This window comes from Aureococcus anophagefferens (genome assembly GCF_000186865.1).
Source record: "Aureococcus anophagefferens unplaced genomic scaffold AURANscaffold_6, whole genome shotgun sequence".
Taxonomy (NCBI): domain Eukaryota; class Pelagophyceae; order Pelagomonadales; family Pelagomonadaceae; genus Aureococcus; species Aureococcus anophagefferens.
In genome coordinates this window covers 1,019,319-1,038,224 of record NW_008705566.1, presented here as the reverse complement: position 1 = coordinate 1,038,224, position 18,906 = coordinate 1,019,319, and the positions used below count along the sequence as shown (strand labels likewise).

Sequence of the window (18,906 nt, the reverse complement as noted above, 5' to 3'; positions counted from 1 at the left end):
CCCACCGTCTTAATGGGCCGCGCGGTCCCCCGCGGGGGCGACACGCGGCCGTCGCACGCGCGCTAAAGCGAGTTCCTCGACAACCCGCCGCGTCGCAGCGCCCTTCCCCACCCCCTGGTGCCCCGGGGGTCCCCCGGGGCGCGTAGGAGCCTCCAAAAAAAAAAGTCAAAAAAAAAGTGCCAATAGCTCCCATAGCTCGAGGGGTCAAAATTAACTGCTTTACTTTTAGTGAGGGTTCTTTATTAACTTCACCGTTGACTCTTGCACTCAAGTATCGGTTGCGATGCGGCGCGCGCTCGGTTGATCTGCGCGCCTCAAGCGCCGAAGCATATCGCGCCGAGAGTCAAGCACACCGCGCCGCGACGCAACAATGGTGCTCCAGCGCCTCGACGGCGTGCTGCGGCGGCTCGTGCTCGAGTTCGTGGGCGTCCAGGACGGCTACAGCCTCTGGCGCGTGCTCGCGCGCCGGCGGCCGCGGGCGCCGGCGCTGTCGCTCGCGGGCCTGAGCATCTCGGCGCCGCCGATCATCTTCCTCGACGTCGACGGCGTCGTCAATCGAATCGGCGCGGCGGACGAGAGCGACGGCGACGACGCGAGCGACGGCGACGACGCGTCCCAGGCGAGCGACGGCGACGTCGCGAGCGACGGGGACAACGCGTCCCAGGCGAGCGACGACGACGACGACTACGCGGACCGCATCGAGGGGCGGCTCCTGCGCCGCGTGCAGGCGCTCGCGGCCTCGGCGGCGCCGCGCGCCGTCGTCGTGCTCTCGAGCGACTGGCGCGCGCAGCCCGACGCGCGAGCCTACGTGCAGAAACGCCTCGAGCGCCTGGGCGTGGCCATGGTCGGCTGGACGCCGCTCGCGCGCGACCGGGCCTTCGCGCGACCCGCGGAGATCCTCCAGTGGCTCAGGGCCCACGCGGCCGAGCACTGCGGGCGCTTCGTCGTCGTCGACGACCGCGACCTGCACCGCGAGCTCGGCGGCAAGCACCTCGCGGACCGCTTCGTCCAGACGGACCCGAAGCGCGGATTTACCGAGGCGGATTTGCAGGAGGCCATCGCCGTCCTCGCGCGGCCCGCGGACGAGCGAGCGCCCGCGACGACGCCCGCGAAGGTCGCGGCGGCCTCGCCCCCGCGCGCGACGACGGACGTCCGCGCGCCGCGCGCGCCGCGGATGTTAACGACGCCCTAGTGCGACGTCGTCGCGCCGATGGCCTCGCTGCGACTACCAGCACGACGACCGCGCTCCCAGTAGCGTCCTCTACGACGGAGCAGCACCATACGACACACAAAACCCCCCTTAGGCCTCGAACCCCTTGCGCTTCGGCGCCTTGGACCGCCGCGCGTCGCGCTTGCCGTCGAGCTCGCCGCGCATCTCCGCGAGGCGCTGGCGCTTGACCTGGAAGCGGTAGAAGTCGGCGTCCTCGACGCGCTTCGCGTCGCGGGCGCGCTTCTTCCGCTGCTCCTTGGGCGCCTTGGGCTCCGCGTTGACGGCCTTCTTCTTGTACGTCACGACCTCCCAGCCGTCGTCGTCGACGCCGCGCTCGCGGAGCTCCGCGCGCCGCGCGGCCTCGGCCTCCTCGCGCGCCTCGAGCGCCAGCAGCGCGCCGTCCGCGCGCGACGCGTGCTCGGCGACGGGCTCGGCCTCGGCGATGTGCGCCGCGAGCCGCGCCGCCAGCGCCTCGCGGCACTCGGCGTCGCTGCCGCCGGGGATGATCGCGAGCTTCTTCTGCTTCTTCGCGGGCTTCTTCGCTTTCTTGGCCTGGTTCGGCATGGCTGCGGCTGGTGCGGTGCTGCGGTGGACGGTTGCTCGAGACGCTCAGCGCGACCTCTCGCAGCTCATTGTCGCCGCAGGCCTTGGCTTGGCTCTCCCTGAGGCTGAGTGGCCGGGGGTCTTGCTCCCGACAGGTCTCGCGGCGCGACCGACGCGCTAAGGTGCGAGCCTGACCGGCGCGCAGGGCTGGTCCGTGTGGCTCCGCGAGACTGAAGCGGGCGCTCCGTTCGGGATGCATGGCCGGCGATGCGTCCTCCATCGCGTCGAGCCGGGCAAAGACCCCCGGCAGCGCGCCGGCGGATCTCAGGCCTTGGCACAGCTTGAGCCCCGGATCGTGCAATATGGCCCGCAGTCTGGTGCTGATCTCGCTCGCCGCGAGCGCCTCGGCGCTCGTCGCTCCCGTCCCGGCTGCCAAGAGCGCCGTGGCGATGAACTACCAGGCGTCCGAGGCGCTTCCCTTCATGGAGAAGCCCGAGGCGCTCGACGGCACCTACGCCGGCGACGTCGGCTTCGATCCGTTTGGCTTCACGTCGATCTTCGACGTCAAGTGGCTGTGCCGCGCCCGCGTCTTCGCAACAAGCCGCGGCGCCCGACGCTGGGGACGTCGCGCCGCGCGGGGACGCGCGCGCGCGACGTCGCCGGCCCGCGCTCCTCGGACCGCTTTTCCGCGCGCCGCGCGCTCGAAATTCACGCGCCGAACCCCCAGGCGCGAGGCGGAGATCAAGCACGGCCGCATCTGCATGCTCGCGTGGACGGGCTTCGTCGCGACGGACCTCGGCTTCACGCTCCCCGGCGACATGCACCAGGTGTCCTCCGTGCTCGCGCACGACGTCGCGTGCAAGTACGGCGCCATGCAGCAGCTCTTCCTCTGGCTCTCCTTCACGGAGGTCATCCTCTCCGCCGGCGTCGCCCAGATGATGTGGATGGGCTCCCCGCGCGAGCCGGGGGACTACGGGCTCGACCCGCTCGACTTCTGCTCGACGCCCGAGAAGAAGGCCGACATGAAGCTCAAGGAGATCACCCACTGCCGCCTCGCCATGTTTGCCTTCTCCGGCGTCGTCACCCAGGCCGTCCTCACGGGCAAGGGCTTCCCCTACTTCTGAGCGCCGCGCGCGGACGGCGCGCGGCGGCGGGCGGCCGCGCGCGCGTCGGGTAAAGGGACGCGGTCTCGCACGCGGCGGGGGCCACAGCGTGCTACGGACGAGGGGGGGGGACACAGGGGAGGCGCGCCGCCGCCGTCAGACGACGCCGGCGTCCTGGACGATGAAGGCCTCGCCGCGCTCGCCGCCGCCGTCCGTGCTCATCTCGAAGTAGGTCGGCGAGCCCGGCGTTTCCGCGGGCGCGCGGTTCACCAAGCCGACGAACTTCGCGCGGACCCTCGGGTGCGACACCACGAGGCCGACGAGGACGACGAGCGCGACGACGAGGACGACGGAGCCGAGGACGGACCAGGCGCGCGCGCCGCCGGAGGAGGAGGACGACGACGAGGAGGCGGACTTGGGGCACGTCGACGACTGGCCCTCCGCGAGCACGAGCCCCTCGGGCGGCGACGCGCCGAACGGCGCGACGTAGATGGCGTCCAGCGCCGTGCCGTCCTCGCCTGGGCAGGACAAGGGTGATTCAACGTCGCTTCAACGTGAGTGTTCCGCGCGCGCGCGTGCCGGAAAAAGCATCCACGCGTCGAGACCGTTCCGAGAGATGATCGCTCGTCCAAAAATCAGCCGAAACGAGTGGAAAACGGCCGAGATATGAGCCTTTGAAGTTGGGAATTTCGCTCTCTTGTCCTGCCCTGGTCCTCGCGCGGGTAGAACTTCATCGTGTAGGTCCCCGCCTCGAGCTCCCAGGTCGCCTCGTCGCGGCCGCTGTCCGCCGTGCCCGTGCCCTGCGCCTCGCATGTCGCGTCCCACGGCTCCGAGTCAAAGTCCATGACGTTGCCGTACTCCTGCCCCGCGAACTCGTACCAGAGCGGCGCCATGGGCTCCATGAGGCCCTCGCCGGCGACGCACGTCGCGCCCCACTTGGCCGCGTCGGCCGTCGCGACCCAGTAGCCCTCACTGTCCTCGCACGCCTGCTTGCCGTCGACCTCGAGCTCCGTCGAGCACGGGCACGCGTGCGTCGACGTGTCGTAGCAGCAGCCGCTGAAGGCGCCGGGCGTCTCGTCGATGGGCACCTTCTTCTCCTTCCACGTCGGCGCGCCCTCGACGACGTTGCCCGCGGCGTCGGCGACGAGCACGTAGAAGCTGTCGCCGCCGCCGACGACGTCGCCGCCGGACCAGCGCGCGAAGAGCGTGTAGGTGCCCTTCTCCGGCACGCGCAGCTTGAACTCGACGGCCGTCCAGACGAACGATTTCGGGCCGAAGACGGAGTTGTAGTCGTCGCCGTCGTCGGGCAGCACCTGGAGGTAGACGCCGCAGAAGCTGTTGGCGACGCGCTTGTCCTCCGTGACCGTCGTCTCGTCGACGAGCTCCCAGCGCTCCGGCGACCCGTCCTGGGGAGCCCGGACCGTGTAGACGTCGTCGACGACGAGGCCGATGAAGGACCCGCCGTGCGCGGACGACGGGCAGAGGTCCTGCGGCGACGACAGGCGCCGGTCCAGGATGTCCCCGATGCGGTCGTCGACGTTCGCGGCGACGACGCCGAGGGCGACCACCAGGAGGGCGCGCATGTGTGTGTGACGGCGGGCTTCTCGGCGGCCAACTGTGTGTGTGTGTGGGCCGGCGCGAACTTCTCGGCGGCGCCGCTGGGCTCCCTTGATCGAGACACAGCCGCCGGAGCTCGCGGCTGTGCACGTGCGCGCCGACCTTGCAGCCATGCATGTCGGCATGTTGATCCTGCAAAGGTGCGGCTTTACTTGCGGCTTTAGTGGGCCCCCCAGTGCCCGTGCCCGCCCAAGGTAGGCGCGTAGGCGGGGTGTGTCGCCTAATGCGCTAGAGAGAGAAAGGCGACGCCACGACGCAACAAACAGCCGTAGGACTGCGGTTTACTTCATCCGCGACAACGGCGGCCGGTCGGGCCCGCCGTACGCGGCCGGCAGCGCGCGCCAGACACTTGTCCAATTGCCGCCCGCCCACATCGACGCCACGGCCGGCAGCGCGCCGACGAGGAACAGCGGGCTGCCGCCGACGTTCGGGTGCGCGGCCATGATCGAGCCCACGAGCGTCGACAACCCGACGGCGTAGCAGACCAACCCGCCGAAGCGCTTGTCGCGGGGCACGACGGCGTAGGTCGGGTCCGCGAGCGGGACGCGTCGACCGTCGACGGACAGGGCGACGCCGCCGTCCAGGAGCGCGAATACGCCGCCCTTCCGCGACAACTCGACGCGCTCCAGCGGCAGGGGCTCGGGCCAGACGAGCGCGACGGCGTGGCGGAGCACGCGGCGCGGCGCCTGCGGATTCAGCGGGTAGAAGCGCGCGTAGGTGTCGACGCGGTCCGCGGGCAGCCGGGCCACGTAGCCGTCGGCGTCCTCCTCGACCAGGGTCGCGCGCCCGCCGAGGTCGCCGTTGTCGGCCGCGCGGCCCGGGACCCGCACGTCGACGGCGCCGTCGTCGCCGACGCGGACGACGGTCGCCAGGAGCCGCGCCGGGCCCCAGCCGCCGGCCGCGAAGGTGTGGTCGTAGCCGGTGAACCCCAACGGGCCCCCCGTTTGGACGTTGTCGAAGCGCGCGCGCGCCGCGGCGCCCGGGACGAGCTTCGCCGCGCCGACGCGCGCGTCCTCGGCCGTCGGCGCGACGTCCTCGCCGTAGCCCTCGAGCACGGCGTCCGCGGCCGCCATGAGGCTGTCGTCGCTCACGCCGTCGAAGAGCGTGCCCGGCGAGTCGTCCGCCGCGACGGCCACGAGCGCCAGATCGACGTCGCCATCCGCGCCCCGGAACAAAGCGTCCGCGATGCCGCCGTAGCCGAGGAGCGCGTCGCCCGTGCGGAGCACGGCGATGCGGGTCTTCGCGGCGAAGGCGCGGCGCGCGGCGGTTATCGTCTTCCCTGGACGCATTCGGTGCATGGCGGCAGCCCGCGCGGTGGCAGCCCTGGATGCCATCCTGCCCTGGTAATGCTCTAAAGTTCAAGGTGAATGGTGCCGATTTCAAGCCAAGCATTTCGCTCTCCGTGGTCGAGCGCGAAGAGCGGGATCATTCGCAGGCTCGTCGCACGGCGCCTGGGGCCGGTCCTAGTACCGCACTCTGGAGCCGCCGCTTCGCCCACAGCTCGCCAGCACCACTCTGTGACCAGCGCCGAGCTTAGCAGCACTCGCCGAGCCGACGCCATTCGAAAATGCTGCGCGTCAAACCGGAGGTTTCGCCGGCGTCGCCCGCCCCGGCGAGCGACTCCGAAGAGGAGGCATTCTCGCCCGGCGGCGCGGCCGCGGAGGACGACGCGCTCGAGGCCGCCGCGGAGGCCAGCGACGCGGACGACGACGCGGCGGGCGGCGCGGTCGCGGCGCGGAAGAAGCCGTCGCCGAAGAAGGCGCGCGCCGAGGAGGCGCAGGACATGGAGGAGGAGATCGAGCAGGTCGAGTTCCAGACCTACGTGCCCCACAAGCTGCTCAAATCCATGCCCGACGCGAAAGAACACCCCGACAAGGTCGTCGAGAACGCGACGCTCGCCGCCGTCGAGTCGCCGGACATCGACGTCGAGAACGCCGAGATCAAGATCAGCAAGAAGGTCGTCGAGCAGGGCCTCCTCAGCGGCCTCCAGCTCGAGACCGTCGTCTACGCGGCCATGCGCCACGAGAAGACGCTGGCCAACGGGTCGCGCGCGGGCTTCGCGCTCTGGGACGGCGCGGGCATGGGCAAGGGCCGCCAGCTCGCGGGCATCATCCACAACAACTGGCGCTGCGGCCGCAAGAAGCACGTCTGGGTGTCCATCTCCGCGGACCTCGTCGAGGACGCGCGCCGCGACCTCAAGGACGTGAACGAGCCGAAGATCGAGGTCCGCGCGTTGAACGACTGGAAGGCCTCGAAGAAGCCGACGCTCAAGGAGGGCGTGCTCTTCGTCACCTACTCGCTGCTCATCAGCAAGGACAGCGACGGCAAGCGGCGCTTGGATCAGCTCGCCAAGTGGTGCGGCAAGGACTTCGACGGCTGCCTCTTCTTCGACGAGGCGCACCGCGCGAAGAACCTCTACCCGACGGCGGGCGTCAACGGCCAGCTCCCGAAGCGGCCGACGAAGACGGGCCAGGCCGTCAAGGACATCCAGGCGCGCCTGCCCCGGGCGCGCGTCGTCTACGCGTCCGCGACGGCGGCGACGGAGCCGAACCACGTCGGCTACTGCTGCCGCCTCGGCCTCTGGAGGCGCGAGGCCGGCGACGACGACGACGAGCTCGACGACGCGCCGACGGGGCAGACGGCGCCCTTCGAGAGCTTCCTCGACTTCCTCGCGGCCGTCCGCGGCGCGAACGCGACGGCGATGATGGAGGCGACGGCCATGGCGCTGAAGAAGGAGGGCGCGCTCCTCTCCCGGAGCCTGTCCTTCGCGGACTGCTCCTTCGAGCTCATCGACGGCGTCATGGAGGCGTCGAGCGAGCAGATCTTCGACAACGCCGCCGAGCTCTGGTCCGAGCTCCACCGCGCGATCACGTTCCTCTCGGAGACGGAGCAGCTCCGCAGCGACTTCAAGGGCGTCGACAGCGACAGCGACGACGACATGGAGGGCCCGACGAAGGAGGCCAAGCTGTGGTCGGCGTTCTGGGGCGCGCACCAGCGCTTCTTCAAGGAGTTGTGCGTCGCGACGAAGGTGCCCGCCGTCGTCCAGCAGACGAAGCTCGCGCTCGCGGCGGGCAAGTGCGTCGTCATCGGCCTCCTGGGCACGGGCGAGGCGCGCGCGACGGCGGCGCGCGCCGAGTTCGGCGACGAGTTCGACGACTTCGTGTCCGCGCCGCTCGCGACGCTCCTCGGCTTCATCAAGCGCGCGTTCTCCCTGCCGGCGAAGATGGAGGGCACGCTCGAGCGCCGCGCGCCCCTCGGCAAGTCCGCCGCGAAGCGCGCGGACCGCGCCGCGGACAACGTCGAGCTGGGCAAGACGCGCGTGCGCCTCGTCTGCGGCGGCAGGACGCGCGTCGGCGTCCTGACCGAGTGGGACGCGCCCTTCTACACCGTCGAGTTCCTTAAGGGCAGCCCGCGCTTCGACAAGATCACGAAGTCGCGCGCCGCGGGGTCCATCGAGTACGACGACGACTACTCCGGCGACGACGGCTCGGGCGACGAGAAGCCCAAGAAGCGCGCGCCGCCCGAGGGCGAGCCCGCCGCGGCGAAGAAGACGCGCCTCGCCGACGGCTCCGCCAAGGCGCCGCGCGCCAAGCCGGCGCCGCGGAAGGCGAAGGGCCTCCTCGACGACAGCTCGTCCGACGACGACGCGCCGGCGCCGCGGAAGCGGCCCCCGGCGCGCGAGAAGCGGGGCCTCCTCGACGACAGCGACGACGACGACGTCGAGGCGCCGCCGACGCGCGCGACGCGCGCCAAGCCCGTCGTCTCCTACGCGGAGCCGTCGCTCAAGAAGAAGCTCCGGCGGCCCAAGGCCGAGGACGCGTCGTCGGCGTCCGACCGGGCCTCGGCGACGTCGTCCGGCCGCGCGTCGCCGGCGTCGTCGGAGGCGTCCCCGGCGCCGGAGGCCGTCGTCGTCGACGACGACGACGACGCCATGAGCGACGGCACGGAGGGCTACGTCACGTCGGCGGACTTCGTCAAGCCCGAGCCGCGCGCGGCGCCCGCGAAGCCGACGCGCGCGGCGCCCGCGGCGGCCGCCGCGGCGCCGGCCGCCGCGGAGCGCGGGTCCGCCGCGCTGCCCCTCGACATCTCGAGCGACGACGACGACGACGCCGCGCCCGCGCCCTTCCGCGGGCCCTGCTCCGCGGAGAAGCCCCTGGACCTCACGGGCGACGACGACGTCGCGCCGCACGGCGGCGGCTGGACCTGCCGCGAGGCCGCCTGCGGCGCGCAGAACGACGCGCTCCGCAACTTCTGCAGCCGGTGCAGCGCCTACAAGCCCAGCGACCCGACCGAGGTCGTCGAGGTCTACGAGCCCGCGGCGTGGCAGCGGCGGTCCTACCAGCGCAAGCCCCAGAAGTCCGACCTCCAGGCCAAGGCCGCCAAGGCCAAGGAGGGCAAGCCGGCCCTCGCCAAGGCGCCGGCCAAGGTCGGCGCGCTCGACAACGTCGACTTCGAGCTCAACCTGGAGCTGCGCAGGACCTTCGAGGACGCCGCGCACGCGCTCCGGCTGCCGAACTCCGTCCTGGATCGCCTCATCCACGAGCTCGGCGGCTCGGACAAGGTCGCGGAGATGACGGGCCGCCAGGGCGGCCTCGTGCGCGACGGCGACAAGGTGCGCCACGAGGTCCGCCGCGTGAGCGAGGGCGCGCGGAACAAGGCGAACCTCTACGAGCGCGAGCAGTTCAACAGCGGCAAGAAGCTCGTCGCCATCATCTCCGAGGCCGCGTCCGCGGGCATCTCGCTCCACGCGGACAAGCGCGTCCCGGCGTCCCGCGGCCGCGACGACGTTCGAGAGATTTCGGGCGGGGAACCGACGAGACGTCGTCACCGTCGCGCTTCGTAGGCGCTTCCGCAACACGCGGCGCCGCGTCCACGTGACGATGGAGCTGCCCTGGTCCGCGGACAAGGCCATCCAGCAGCTGGGCCGGTCGCACCGGTCGAACCAGGCGTCCGCGCCCGAGTACAAGTTCCTCATCTCCAGCGTCGGCGGCGAGCGGCGCTTCGCGTCCGCCGTCGCCAAGCGGCTGATGACGCTGGGCGCCGTGACGCAGGGCGACCGCCGCGCGACCGTCGGCGCCGCGGGCCTCGGCATGACGCAGTTCAACTACGACTCGCCGGAGGGCTCGCGCGCGCTCCTCGACATGTTCCGCGTCCTCGCGGGCGTGCAGACGCCGCCCTTCGCCTTGCCCGCCGTGCCCCAGCGCGAGGCGGCGTCGCGAGTTTCGAGAGGTTTTTGACCGGGAACACGACGAACAATCGTTGACGGACCGCGTTCGGTAGGCGCGAGAAGGACCGCATCATGGACCTCATCGACGGCGGCGTGAAGGAGCAGAAGGACGGCGGCATCCACGTGTCGCTGTCGTTCCTCGAGGACGACGACGGCGGCGAGCAAGACGGCGCCGAGGAGGCGGAGGAGGAGGAGGACGACGACGTCGTCATGACGGCCGCGCCGGCGCAGCTCGCGCACAAGCGCCACGACTGCGCGCTTCACCCCTTCGGGAAGCTCGGCGCCTACCGCCGCGCGTGCGCGCGGTGCTACTGCGCCGTCTGCGACGTGCCCGTCGCCGAGTGCCGCAAGTGGAGCGACCACTGCCGCGCGACGGACAAGGGCCCCGACGCGGACCTCTGGAAGAAGAAGCGCGACGCGCTCCGCGACATCGACCTGCCCGTCGCCGCGCGCTTCTGGTTCGACCGCCTCGGCATGGACGTCGACGGCTGGGCGAAGCTCGACAAGCCGGGCGCGCGCACGTCCCACGTCGCGCGCTTCCTGAACCGGCTGCTGGGCATGCCGCTGGGCCAGCAGAACCTGCTCTTCGAGCTCTTCGCGCGCCTCACCGAGGACGTCATCGAGAAGCGGCGCGAGGAGGGCGCGCTCGACGAGGGCATCCGGACGCTCAAGGGCGCGTCCGTCAAGGTCGCGGCGCGCGCGGACGTCGGCGGCGGCGTCGAGCGCGTCGAGGTCCACGTCGACCGCGGCTGCGACTTCGAGGCCGCGCGCGCGGAGCTCGACGAGGCCGCGTCCTTCGCGGACGCGCTCAAGCGCCGCGAGGCGGCCCAGCGGAAGGACTGGGGCGTCGTCAACGACCTCAAGTCGGCGATCTCGCGCGACGCGTTCCGGAACTCGTTCTACCTCGCGCGCGACAAGCAGGCGAAGCTCAAGCGCGAGCCTGCGTGGATATCGACCGCTGGTTTGGGACGTCCCGACCACACTTTGAAATGCTCTCGCTCGGCCGAATCGAAGTCGATTCGGCTGAGTTTTGGACGAATCGATCGCGCTCGTCGAGTTCTCGAAGCAGAGCCGAAGAGCTCGCGTCGAACCTTTCGAATACGCGCGCGTTGAAGTCGCGTTGAAGCTTTGATATCCACACAGGTTCAAGCAGGTGCTCCTCGCCGTGCGCGTGGCGTCCTACTCGCCGGGCGACACGGAGCGCCTCCGCGTCGTCCGGCCCGCGACGGGCGCGCGCCAGATGACCTACAAGGAGCTCAAGCGCAACTACGCGCCCATCTCGACCGCCGACGCGGAGAAGCACTGGCGCGCGGAGCACCGCGACGGCGACAGGGGCTGCATCCACAAGAACTGCGCCATCGTCGGCTGCGACTTCGGCAAGCGCACGCAGAGCGTCCACGCCATCACCGGCGACTCGCTGCTGGACGTCATGTGCCGCGCCGTCGAGGCGAAGAAGCGCGCGGGCGTCGAAGGCCGCCTCGACGTCGTCCGCGTCTGCGAGTCCGGCGCGCCGGCCGAGGCCGCGTCGACCGTCGCCATCAAGCTGCCCCGCGGCTCCCACGAGGTGATCATCGACCAACTCCAAGCCGAGGCGGACGACGCGCCCGAGGACGACGACGACGAGGACGCCGTCTTCGGCTGAGGCGCCGCCTTCGAATCGGGCTTCGGCGCCGAACCCCCGCTCCCTGTGACACCTGTGAATCCCCTCCCCGTAGAGCGCGCGCGCGATAATACATAAGGCCCTCACGACCGACCCCCCCTGCCGCCGGCTAGACCGGTTTGGCCGCGATGGCCGCGTCTCGGGACCTCGCCGAGCGCCGGACGCCGCGGGGAGGCCGTTTTAATGAGCTCGTGCGTAAAGTTTGGCTTGACGCGTCTCTAAACGTAGGGGGCCCGGGAGGAACCGCGGGAGTCGGGGGTTTGGGGATTCGACCTCAGGCTCGCCGGAGCCTGGTGCCTCGCTCGAGGTGAGCCAAATCATCCAACGAGTTTGTGCGGCAATTCTGAGGCACTTCAGCTCAAGATACACGCGCGCGCCGGCGTCGTCTCACCCTTTCTCACTTGAAACTTCCCTCCGGGCCAACCCAGAGCCACTCCCGGCGGTAGGCCCCTAATCAGGATTCTCACACCTTCCCGGGCGCGTTAGTGAGCCTCCGCCTCGACGAACCGTCGCGCGAGGGCCGCGGCGTCGCGCTGGGCGTCCGCGCGCGCGTCGAGGCGGTCGACGCGGAGCGCGTGGAGCCGCCGGTCGCGGCTGGCGACGTAGAGGACGTCGCCGCCGGGGCTCAGCGCGGGCGCCGAGGCCCACTTGGCGTCGGCGTTGGCCCAGCGCAGGGCGCCCGTCGCCGCGTCGACCTTGTAGAGCGCGTGGTCGCGCGACACGACGTAGGCGGCGCCCCCGGCGACGACGGGGTCGCCCTCGACGACGTCGCCGGTCTCGAAGGCCCAGACCTCGGCGCCGTCGGCCGCGCGGAGCGCGACGAGGCGGCGGTGCGCGGCGACGTAGAGGAGCGCCTGTGTGCAAATCAACCAGTGAGCTGGGACGTCCCGACCAAACTTTGAAATTCTCTAGCTCGGTCAAATCGAAGTCGATTCGGCTGATTTTTGGACGAATCGATTGCTCTCAGCGAGTTCTCGAAGCACGGCGGGAGTGCTCGTGTCAAAGCATTCGAATACGCGCACATTGAAGTCGGGTTGAAGATTTGATTTGCACACAGAGCAGCGCGCCGTCCGGCGAGAGCGCCGGCGCGCCGCCGACGGGCCGGGACCCGCCGCCCGCGTCGTAGCGCCAGAGCTCGGAGCCGTCGAGCGCGTCGAGTGCGTAGACGCGGCCGTCGTGCGAGCCGACGAAGACGACGGCGTCGTCGGCCGAGACGGCCGGGCCGCCCTCGACGGGCCCGCCCGTGTCGAAGACCCAGCGCCGCGCGCCGTCGCGCGCGGCGAACGCGTAGACCCGGGAGTCGACGGAGCCCGCGTAGACCGCGCGGCCGTCGCGGCTCACCGCGGGCCGGCCGACGACGAAGGCGCCCGTGCGCGCGGCCCAGAGCTCGGCGCCGGCGGCCGTGACGCAGCGGACCGCGCCGTCGTCGCCGCCGAAGTAGACGGCGCGGCCGTCGGGCGAGGCCGCGGCCGTCGAGTCGACGTCGCCGACGGCCAGGCGCCACCGGTCGCCGCCCGTCGCCGCGTCGAGGGCGACGAAGGCGCCGGACCGCGTGCCGGCGAAGACGGTGGCCCCGTCGCCCGACGGGAGGGGCCGCGACTTCCAGAACGCGCCGGGCGCGGCCCACCGCTCGCCGCCGGTCGCCGCGGCGACGGCGACGAGGCCCCGCTGCGTGCCGACGAAGACCTTGTCGTCCTTGCAGGCGACGCCGACGACGGCGACGGGCGCGTCCGCGCGGTAGGTCCACTTCGTCGGCGAGCCGTCGTCCGCGAAGCCGTCGAGCGCCGCCGCGGCCGCGGCCTCGGCGCGCGCGGACCACCGCGCGGCCTCGCCCGGGTCCGCCGCGACGCCGTCGCCGCCCTCGTCGTAGGCGAAGGCGAGCGAGAACATGGCGTCGACGTCGCCGCGCGCCGCCGCCGCGCGCCAGCCGCGCACGGCCTCGACGAAGACGGACGCGGCCGGCGGCGGCGATGCGTCGTGCTTCGGCGCTTCGGCGGCCGGCGGCGGCGCGCGCGCCGTTTCGGCCGGGGGCGACTCGTCTCGCGGTTTCGCGCGTTCCGCGGCCGCCGGCGACGGCGGCGACGGCCGCGTCGGTGTTTTTTCGGCGGCCGGCGGCGGCGCGTCTCGTCGTTTCGGTTGTTCTGCGGCCGAGGGCGGCGACGCGTCTCGTTGCTTCGTTTCGGCCGGCGGCGGCGATGCGTCTCGTCGCTTCGTTTCGGCCGGCGGCGACGGCTCTTTTCGCGGCTTCTTCTCAGCTGAGTGCGGCGACTCATCTCGTCGCTTCGGCTTTTCGGCGGCCGGTGGCGGCGCCTCTTTCGTCTTTGGCTCGGTCGGTTTCTCCGCGGTGGCCGGTGGTACTCGCGCCGGCTCCTCTCGCTGCTTCGGCGCGTCGGGCTTCTTTCCGACCGGCGGCCGCGAATCGTCTCGCTGCTTCGGCGCGTCGGGCCTCGTCACTGTCACGGGCTCCGCTCGCTTCGGCGGCTCCCCTCGCTTCGGCGGCTCCTCTGCTTCCTTCGGCTCCCCTCGCTTCGGCGGCTCCTCCGCTTCCTTCGGCTCCGCTCGCGCCGCAGGCTCCGTTCGCTTCGGTGGCTCCTCCGCTTCCTTCGCCGGCGGCGGCTCCGCTCGCGCCGGCGGCGGCTCGCGTTTCGGCGGCGGCGGCGCCGCGTCGTCTCTCCGCCGCGCGGCGGCGGGCGGCGCGTCCGGCTCCGCGGGCGCCGGCTTGGCCCGCGGCGGCGGCGGCTCGAGCGGCGCCTCGGGGGCCGCGGGCGGCGGCTTGGGCGCGGGCTTGGCCGGCGGCTCCGCGGCGGCGCCTACGGGCCGCGTGTCGAGGCGCACGGACGCGCCGTTCGCGACCGCGTCCTCGTGGCTCGCGTACTTGGTCACCGCGGGCGTGCCCTTCGTCGCCGCCGCCGGCGGCGGCGGCGGCGGCGGCGGCGAGGTCAGCGCGATCGGCGCCTCGTCGGCGAGCGCCTCCTTGTGGCTCGCGTAGCGGCTCAGGATCGCGCGCGCGGCGCGGACGCCGTCGCCCGCGGCGTTGCTGAAATTCGAGTCGCACGTCGTCGAGCCGGGCTCGCAGACGTCGTCGGCCGCCGCGGCGCCAAACGCGAGGAGGCAGACGAGGCCGAAGCCCATCGCGCCGCAGAGCGCGGGGCTGCTTGCAGTTTTAGTGAACCAACGGTGCATCTTGGGCAGCCCCTTCTGCTGCGCAGCGGCCATGCGGTGTCGGTCCGTCCGCGCGCCCATGAAGCCGCCGCAGAACGAGATCCTCGTCTTCCTGGACGTGGACGGCGTGCTCAACAACTCGTCGGATCCCACGGTGTCGCGGCAGGCGCTCGACGCCGGCGCCCTCGCGGAGCTCAAGGGCCTCATGGACGCCGTGCCGGGCGCGCGCATCATCCTCTCGTCGGCCTGGCGCCTGGTCGCGAAGATGACGCGGCTCCTCGCGCAGCAGCTCGAGGCCGCGGGCATCGAGGCGCCCGTCGGCGCGACGTCCGTCGTCGCCGCGGCGCGGTCGCGGCCCGGCGAGCCCTCGAGCCTCGACCGGCAGCTCGCGAGGCTCGCCGACCAGCGCGCCGCCGAGATCCTCCAGGCCGTCCGGGAGCGCCGCCCCCGGGCCTGGCTCGCCGTCGACGACCTCGACCTCTCCCACAGGCTCCACGAGCGCCACTTCGTCCGCACGGACGAGGCCGTGGGCCTCACGGCGGGCGGCCGGCGCCGGGCCGCCGGCGCGCTCCGGGGCCAGCTCGAGCCGCCCGTCGTCGCATAAAGCTTATTTCTTGCCCTTCTTGCCCTTGCCCTTCTTGCCCTTCTTGCCCTTGCCCTTGTCGACGACGGCCGCGCGCGCGACGCGGCCGCGGTAGACGGCCTGGATGCGCATGATGAGCTTCTCGACGTGGCGGTGCTTCTCGTCCTCGATCTTCTTCTGGGCGGCGATGACGGCCTCCTCCTCGTCCTCGATGGCCTTGTCCTTGTCCATCATGTCGAAGTACTCGCGGAGCTCCTCGAACTCCGCGCGCTCGGCCTCGTACTTGCCCCGGAGCTCGGCGATGCGCTCGCTCATCTCGAGCATGCGCTCGTCGTAGCGCGCCATGGCCTCCTGGAGCTCGCTCTCGAGCTTGTTGCGCTTCCGCCGGCAGACGAGCTCCTCGTCGACGCCGCGCTGGAGCGCGTCGTCGAGCGCGGCGCGGAGCTCGCCCTCGCGCCGCGACGCCTCGCCGACGAGCTTCTCGTGCGCGCCGGAGATCTCGCCGAGGCGCAGGGCCGTCTCGCTCTCGAAGGAGCCCCGCGTGGCCTCGTTCTCGCTCTCGTACTTGAGGCACTCGGCCTTGACGTCGCCGAAGACGCGGCTCGCCGCCTCGAGCTCGCGCGCTTTGGACGTCGCGGCGGACGCCATGCACCGCTCCATGGCCGCGCGGTTGTCCTCGGCGGCCTTCGTGCGGAGCTGGGCGCTCGCGATGCTGTCCTGGTAGCGCTCCTCGTCCTCGTTGGTCCGCGCGAGCTTGCGGCCGAACATGGTCTTGAGGTCGAGCAGGTGCCCGATGAACCGGAGCCCCGCCTCGGGCCGCGCGACGCTGTAGCGCTGGAGCACGCCGAAGGTCTTGGGCGAGTCGCGCAGGGTCCGGCAGATGGACCGACTGCTCTCCGTGAGGTCCCGGCCCACGGGCTCGCCGCCGCCGTGGCGCTTCTCGAGGTCCCAGTGGCGGCTGAAGAGCTCGTAGGGCCCGGCCTCGAGCTCGCCGAGGATGGCCTCGTGGGCGCCCTCGGGCACGTAGCTCAGGAGCATCAACCGCTCCACGGAGTCCTCCAAGATCGCCACGACGCGGTTGCACTCGGCCGTCGTGATCTTGTCCATGATGGGCCGCAAATGGGCTGCCCAGCGCGTTGTCGCAGGGGAAACGAGAAGGAAACGTACAGTTGTTGAACATCTCAATGCACTGCTTCGACGAGCAATAACCCTCGACGCCCGCCAAGTCCCACCGTCGTCGCATCGTCGTTCGAGCACCGAATCGTTGAACCATTGGCATGAGATCACCTACGGTTTTGCTGTGCGTGCTCGGGAGTGCCGCAGCGTTCCAGCGCTCGCGCGCATCATCGCTCCACATGATTCTGCGCGGCGCCGCGGACGACCTCGAGCAGCAGGCCGTGGCCGCGGCCGAGGCCTGGGACGAGACGGCGACGGCCTTCCTCGACGAAGCGCTCGCCGCCGACGTGGCCGAGCGCCTCGACGCGCGCGGCGACGTGGGCGCCGTCGTCGCCGGCGCCTACGACGGCGCGCGCCGCGCGCGGATCGTCTTCACGCACCCGGAGCTCGCCGACGCGACGGACGCGGGCGCCTACGCGACGCTCCTGCGCATCTCCGCGGACGGGCTCCGCGACGTCGCGCTGTACAACGTCTTCGACGACCTCGGCGTCGCGCTCGACCGGGTCGGCGACGTGTTCCTGGACGTCGACGCGTGCTACGCGGCCGTCGACCCGGGCGCGCTGAAGACGCTGGAGCGGCTCCTGCCCAAGAGCCTCGACGGCGTCGTCACCATCGAGGCCCTGCCGCCGGGGACCGCGCCGGCGGGCGACCTCGTCCCCGCCGAGCTCGTGCGCCTCGACACGCGCGAGAAGTGCAAGCGGCGCTAGGTGCGCGGGCGCGTCTTAGGTCTCGGGGTCCCCGCGATCAGTAGTCGGCGAAGGACGAGTCGGAGTCGGACCAGTCCGACTTCTTGATCTTCTTCTTCACGGGCGCCTTCGCGGCCTTGGGCTTCGCGGCCTTGGGCTTCGAGGCCTTGGGCTTCGAGGCCTTGGGCTTCGCGGCCTTTGCGGCCTTCTTGGGCCGCTTCTTGCGCGGCGCGGCGTCAAAGTCCGAGTCCGACGCGAGGAAGTCGTCGTCGGACTCGTCCGAGTCCGCGGCCTTCTTCGGTCGCTTCGCCGCGGCCTTCTTCTTCGGCCGCTTCGCCGCCGGGCGCGCCGCCGCGGGCTTCGCCGCCGGGCTCTTCTTCTTCTTCGCCGCGGGCTTCCGCGGCTTGGCGACGTAGTCGCCGTCGCGGGACGACGTCGAGCCGACGAGCCACGCGCCCTTGAGCTTGCCCGCGGGCTTCGTCGCGACGGAGCACGTCGCCAGGTGCTTCTTGTGGCCCGACGTGAAGAGCTTGCCGCAGCGCGGGCACTCCTCGGAGACGATGAACGCGCCGAGCTCGAGCAGCGCGGCCTCGTCGTCGTCGTCGTCGCGCAGCTTCTCCGCGCGCTCGGCGCGCGCGCGCGACGCCGCCTCGGCCTTGCGCTTCCGCGACTCGTCGGCCTCGCGGTCCGCCTCGCCGGCCTTGGCCGCGCGCGACAGCGCGAAGCGCGCGACGGAGAACGTCGCGCCGCAGCTCTTGCGCGAGCAGACGAAGGCCGCGTCGAAGCGCTGGGGCCGGTACTCGAAGGGCGCGCCGCAGTCCGGGCACGCGTGGCCCGCGGAGAGGCAGCCGAACTCGAAGAGGCACGACGTGCACGACACCCGGCGCGCGCCACGCATGAACTCCGTGTAGAGGCCCTCCTGGCCCTCGCCGCGGAGGTGGTCGCCCCAGCCGCTCGAGCACCGCGGGCACGACACGCCCGTGCGCCGCTCCGCCGCGTCGCCGCGCGTGTTCGCCGCGGTCGACCGCCGCCGCCGCTGCCGCGGCGCCTTCTTCTTCTTCGCCGTCGGCGGCTTCTTCTTCCGCGGGGGCTGCTTCCCCGCCTTCGCTTTCGGGGCTCGCTTCGGCGCGCGCTTCTTCGGCGCCTCGTCCTCGTCCGAGTCCTCGTCGAGGTCCTCGTCGGAGTCCACCTCGGCGTAGCTCGTCGGCGCCTTGGCGCGCGCCCGCGGCGCCGCCGGCGCGGCGGCCTCCTCCGCGGCGGCCTCGTCGTCGTCGTCACTCTCGTCGTCGCTGGCCTCCTCCTCCTCCTCCTCGTCGCTCTCGTCGCCGCCGGAGCGCGAGTCGTCGCTCTCGTCCTCGCGCAGGTCGGGTTTACAGCAGAGCTCGTACGCGCGGACGAGCGCCTGGAACGCCTTCGTCGCCTCCGGGAACTCGCGCAGCTTGTCCGGGTGGATCTTGACGCTCATCTTGATGTAGACGCGGCGCACGTCCTCGTCTTCGACGTTGAGGAAGCCATCGTCCCCGACGCGGATGGGTTCGCTCGAGCCGAGCGACAGAAGCTCGTAGCGGTCCTTCGCCTTGAGCACGGCGCGCGCGAGGTCGACGCCAGACAACAGCGCGGTCATTGGTAGTGTGTGTTCAGATCGCGCGAACGTCGTGTTCAGATCGCGAACGTCGCGTGATCGAGCCGGCGCAGCAGCCAACAGACCGAGATCGATCAGATCTGGATAGATCGATCCCGCTCCGGAGCTCCGCACGAAACCGTTGAAGGAGAAGCTGAACTCGTTGCCGCGCACCATGAGTCTTTTTCACTTGAAATCAAGCTCGTCGACGTGGGCTGCCCGTCTCGATCGACGCGGAGATCGTCGCCGGCCGCTCCGTCAAGCTCGTCGACGTGGGCTGCCCGTCTCGATCGACGCGGAGATCGTCGCCGGCCGCTC

At 71.7% G+C, this 18,906-nt stretch overlaps 3 protein-coding genes across 3 annotated transcripts; 2 read left to right on the top strand and 1 right to left on the bottom strand.

Moving 5' to 3' along the window:
• Nucleotides 1-2,110: 2,110 nt before the first annotated feature.
• On the top strand, nt 2,111-2,910 carry LHC33 (putative plastid light harvesting protein; the record flags this gene model as incomplete). The annotated part of the gene is made up of 2 exons (XM_009037618.1): nt 2,111-2,327; nt 2,481-2,910. 2 exons carry the CDS (start codon nt 2,116-2,118, stop codon nt 2,875-2,877), a joined length of 609 nt encoding a protein of 202 aa, XP_009035866.1.
• A 1,844-nt stretch (nt 2,911-4,754) lies between these two features.
• AURANDRAFT_63070 (hypothetical protein) lies at nt 4,755-5,762 on the bottom strand (the record flags this gene model as incomplete). Its single annotated transcript, XM_009037278.1, has 1 exon — nt 4,755-5,762. One exon carries the CDS (start codon nt 5,760-5,762, stop codon nt 4,755-4,757), a length of 1,008 nt encoding a protein of 335 aa, XP_009035526.1.
• Nucleotides 5,763-6,172: 410 nt separating this feature from the next.
• Nucleotides 6,173-11,444, top strand: AURANDRAFT_71313 (hypothetical protein; the record flags this gene model as incomplete). Its single annotated transcript, XM_009037619.1, has 4 exons — nt 6,173-9,240; nt 9,317-9,685; nt 9,754-10,644; nt 10,844-11,444. The coding sequence occupies 4 exons, from the start codon at nt 6,257-6,259 to the stop codon at nt 11,340-11,342; spliced, it is 4,743 nt and encodes a 1,580-aa protein (XP_009035867.1).
• Between the last annotated feature and the right edge of the window lie 7,462 nt (nt 11,445-18,906).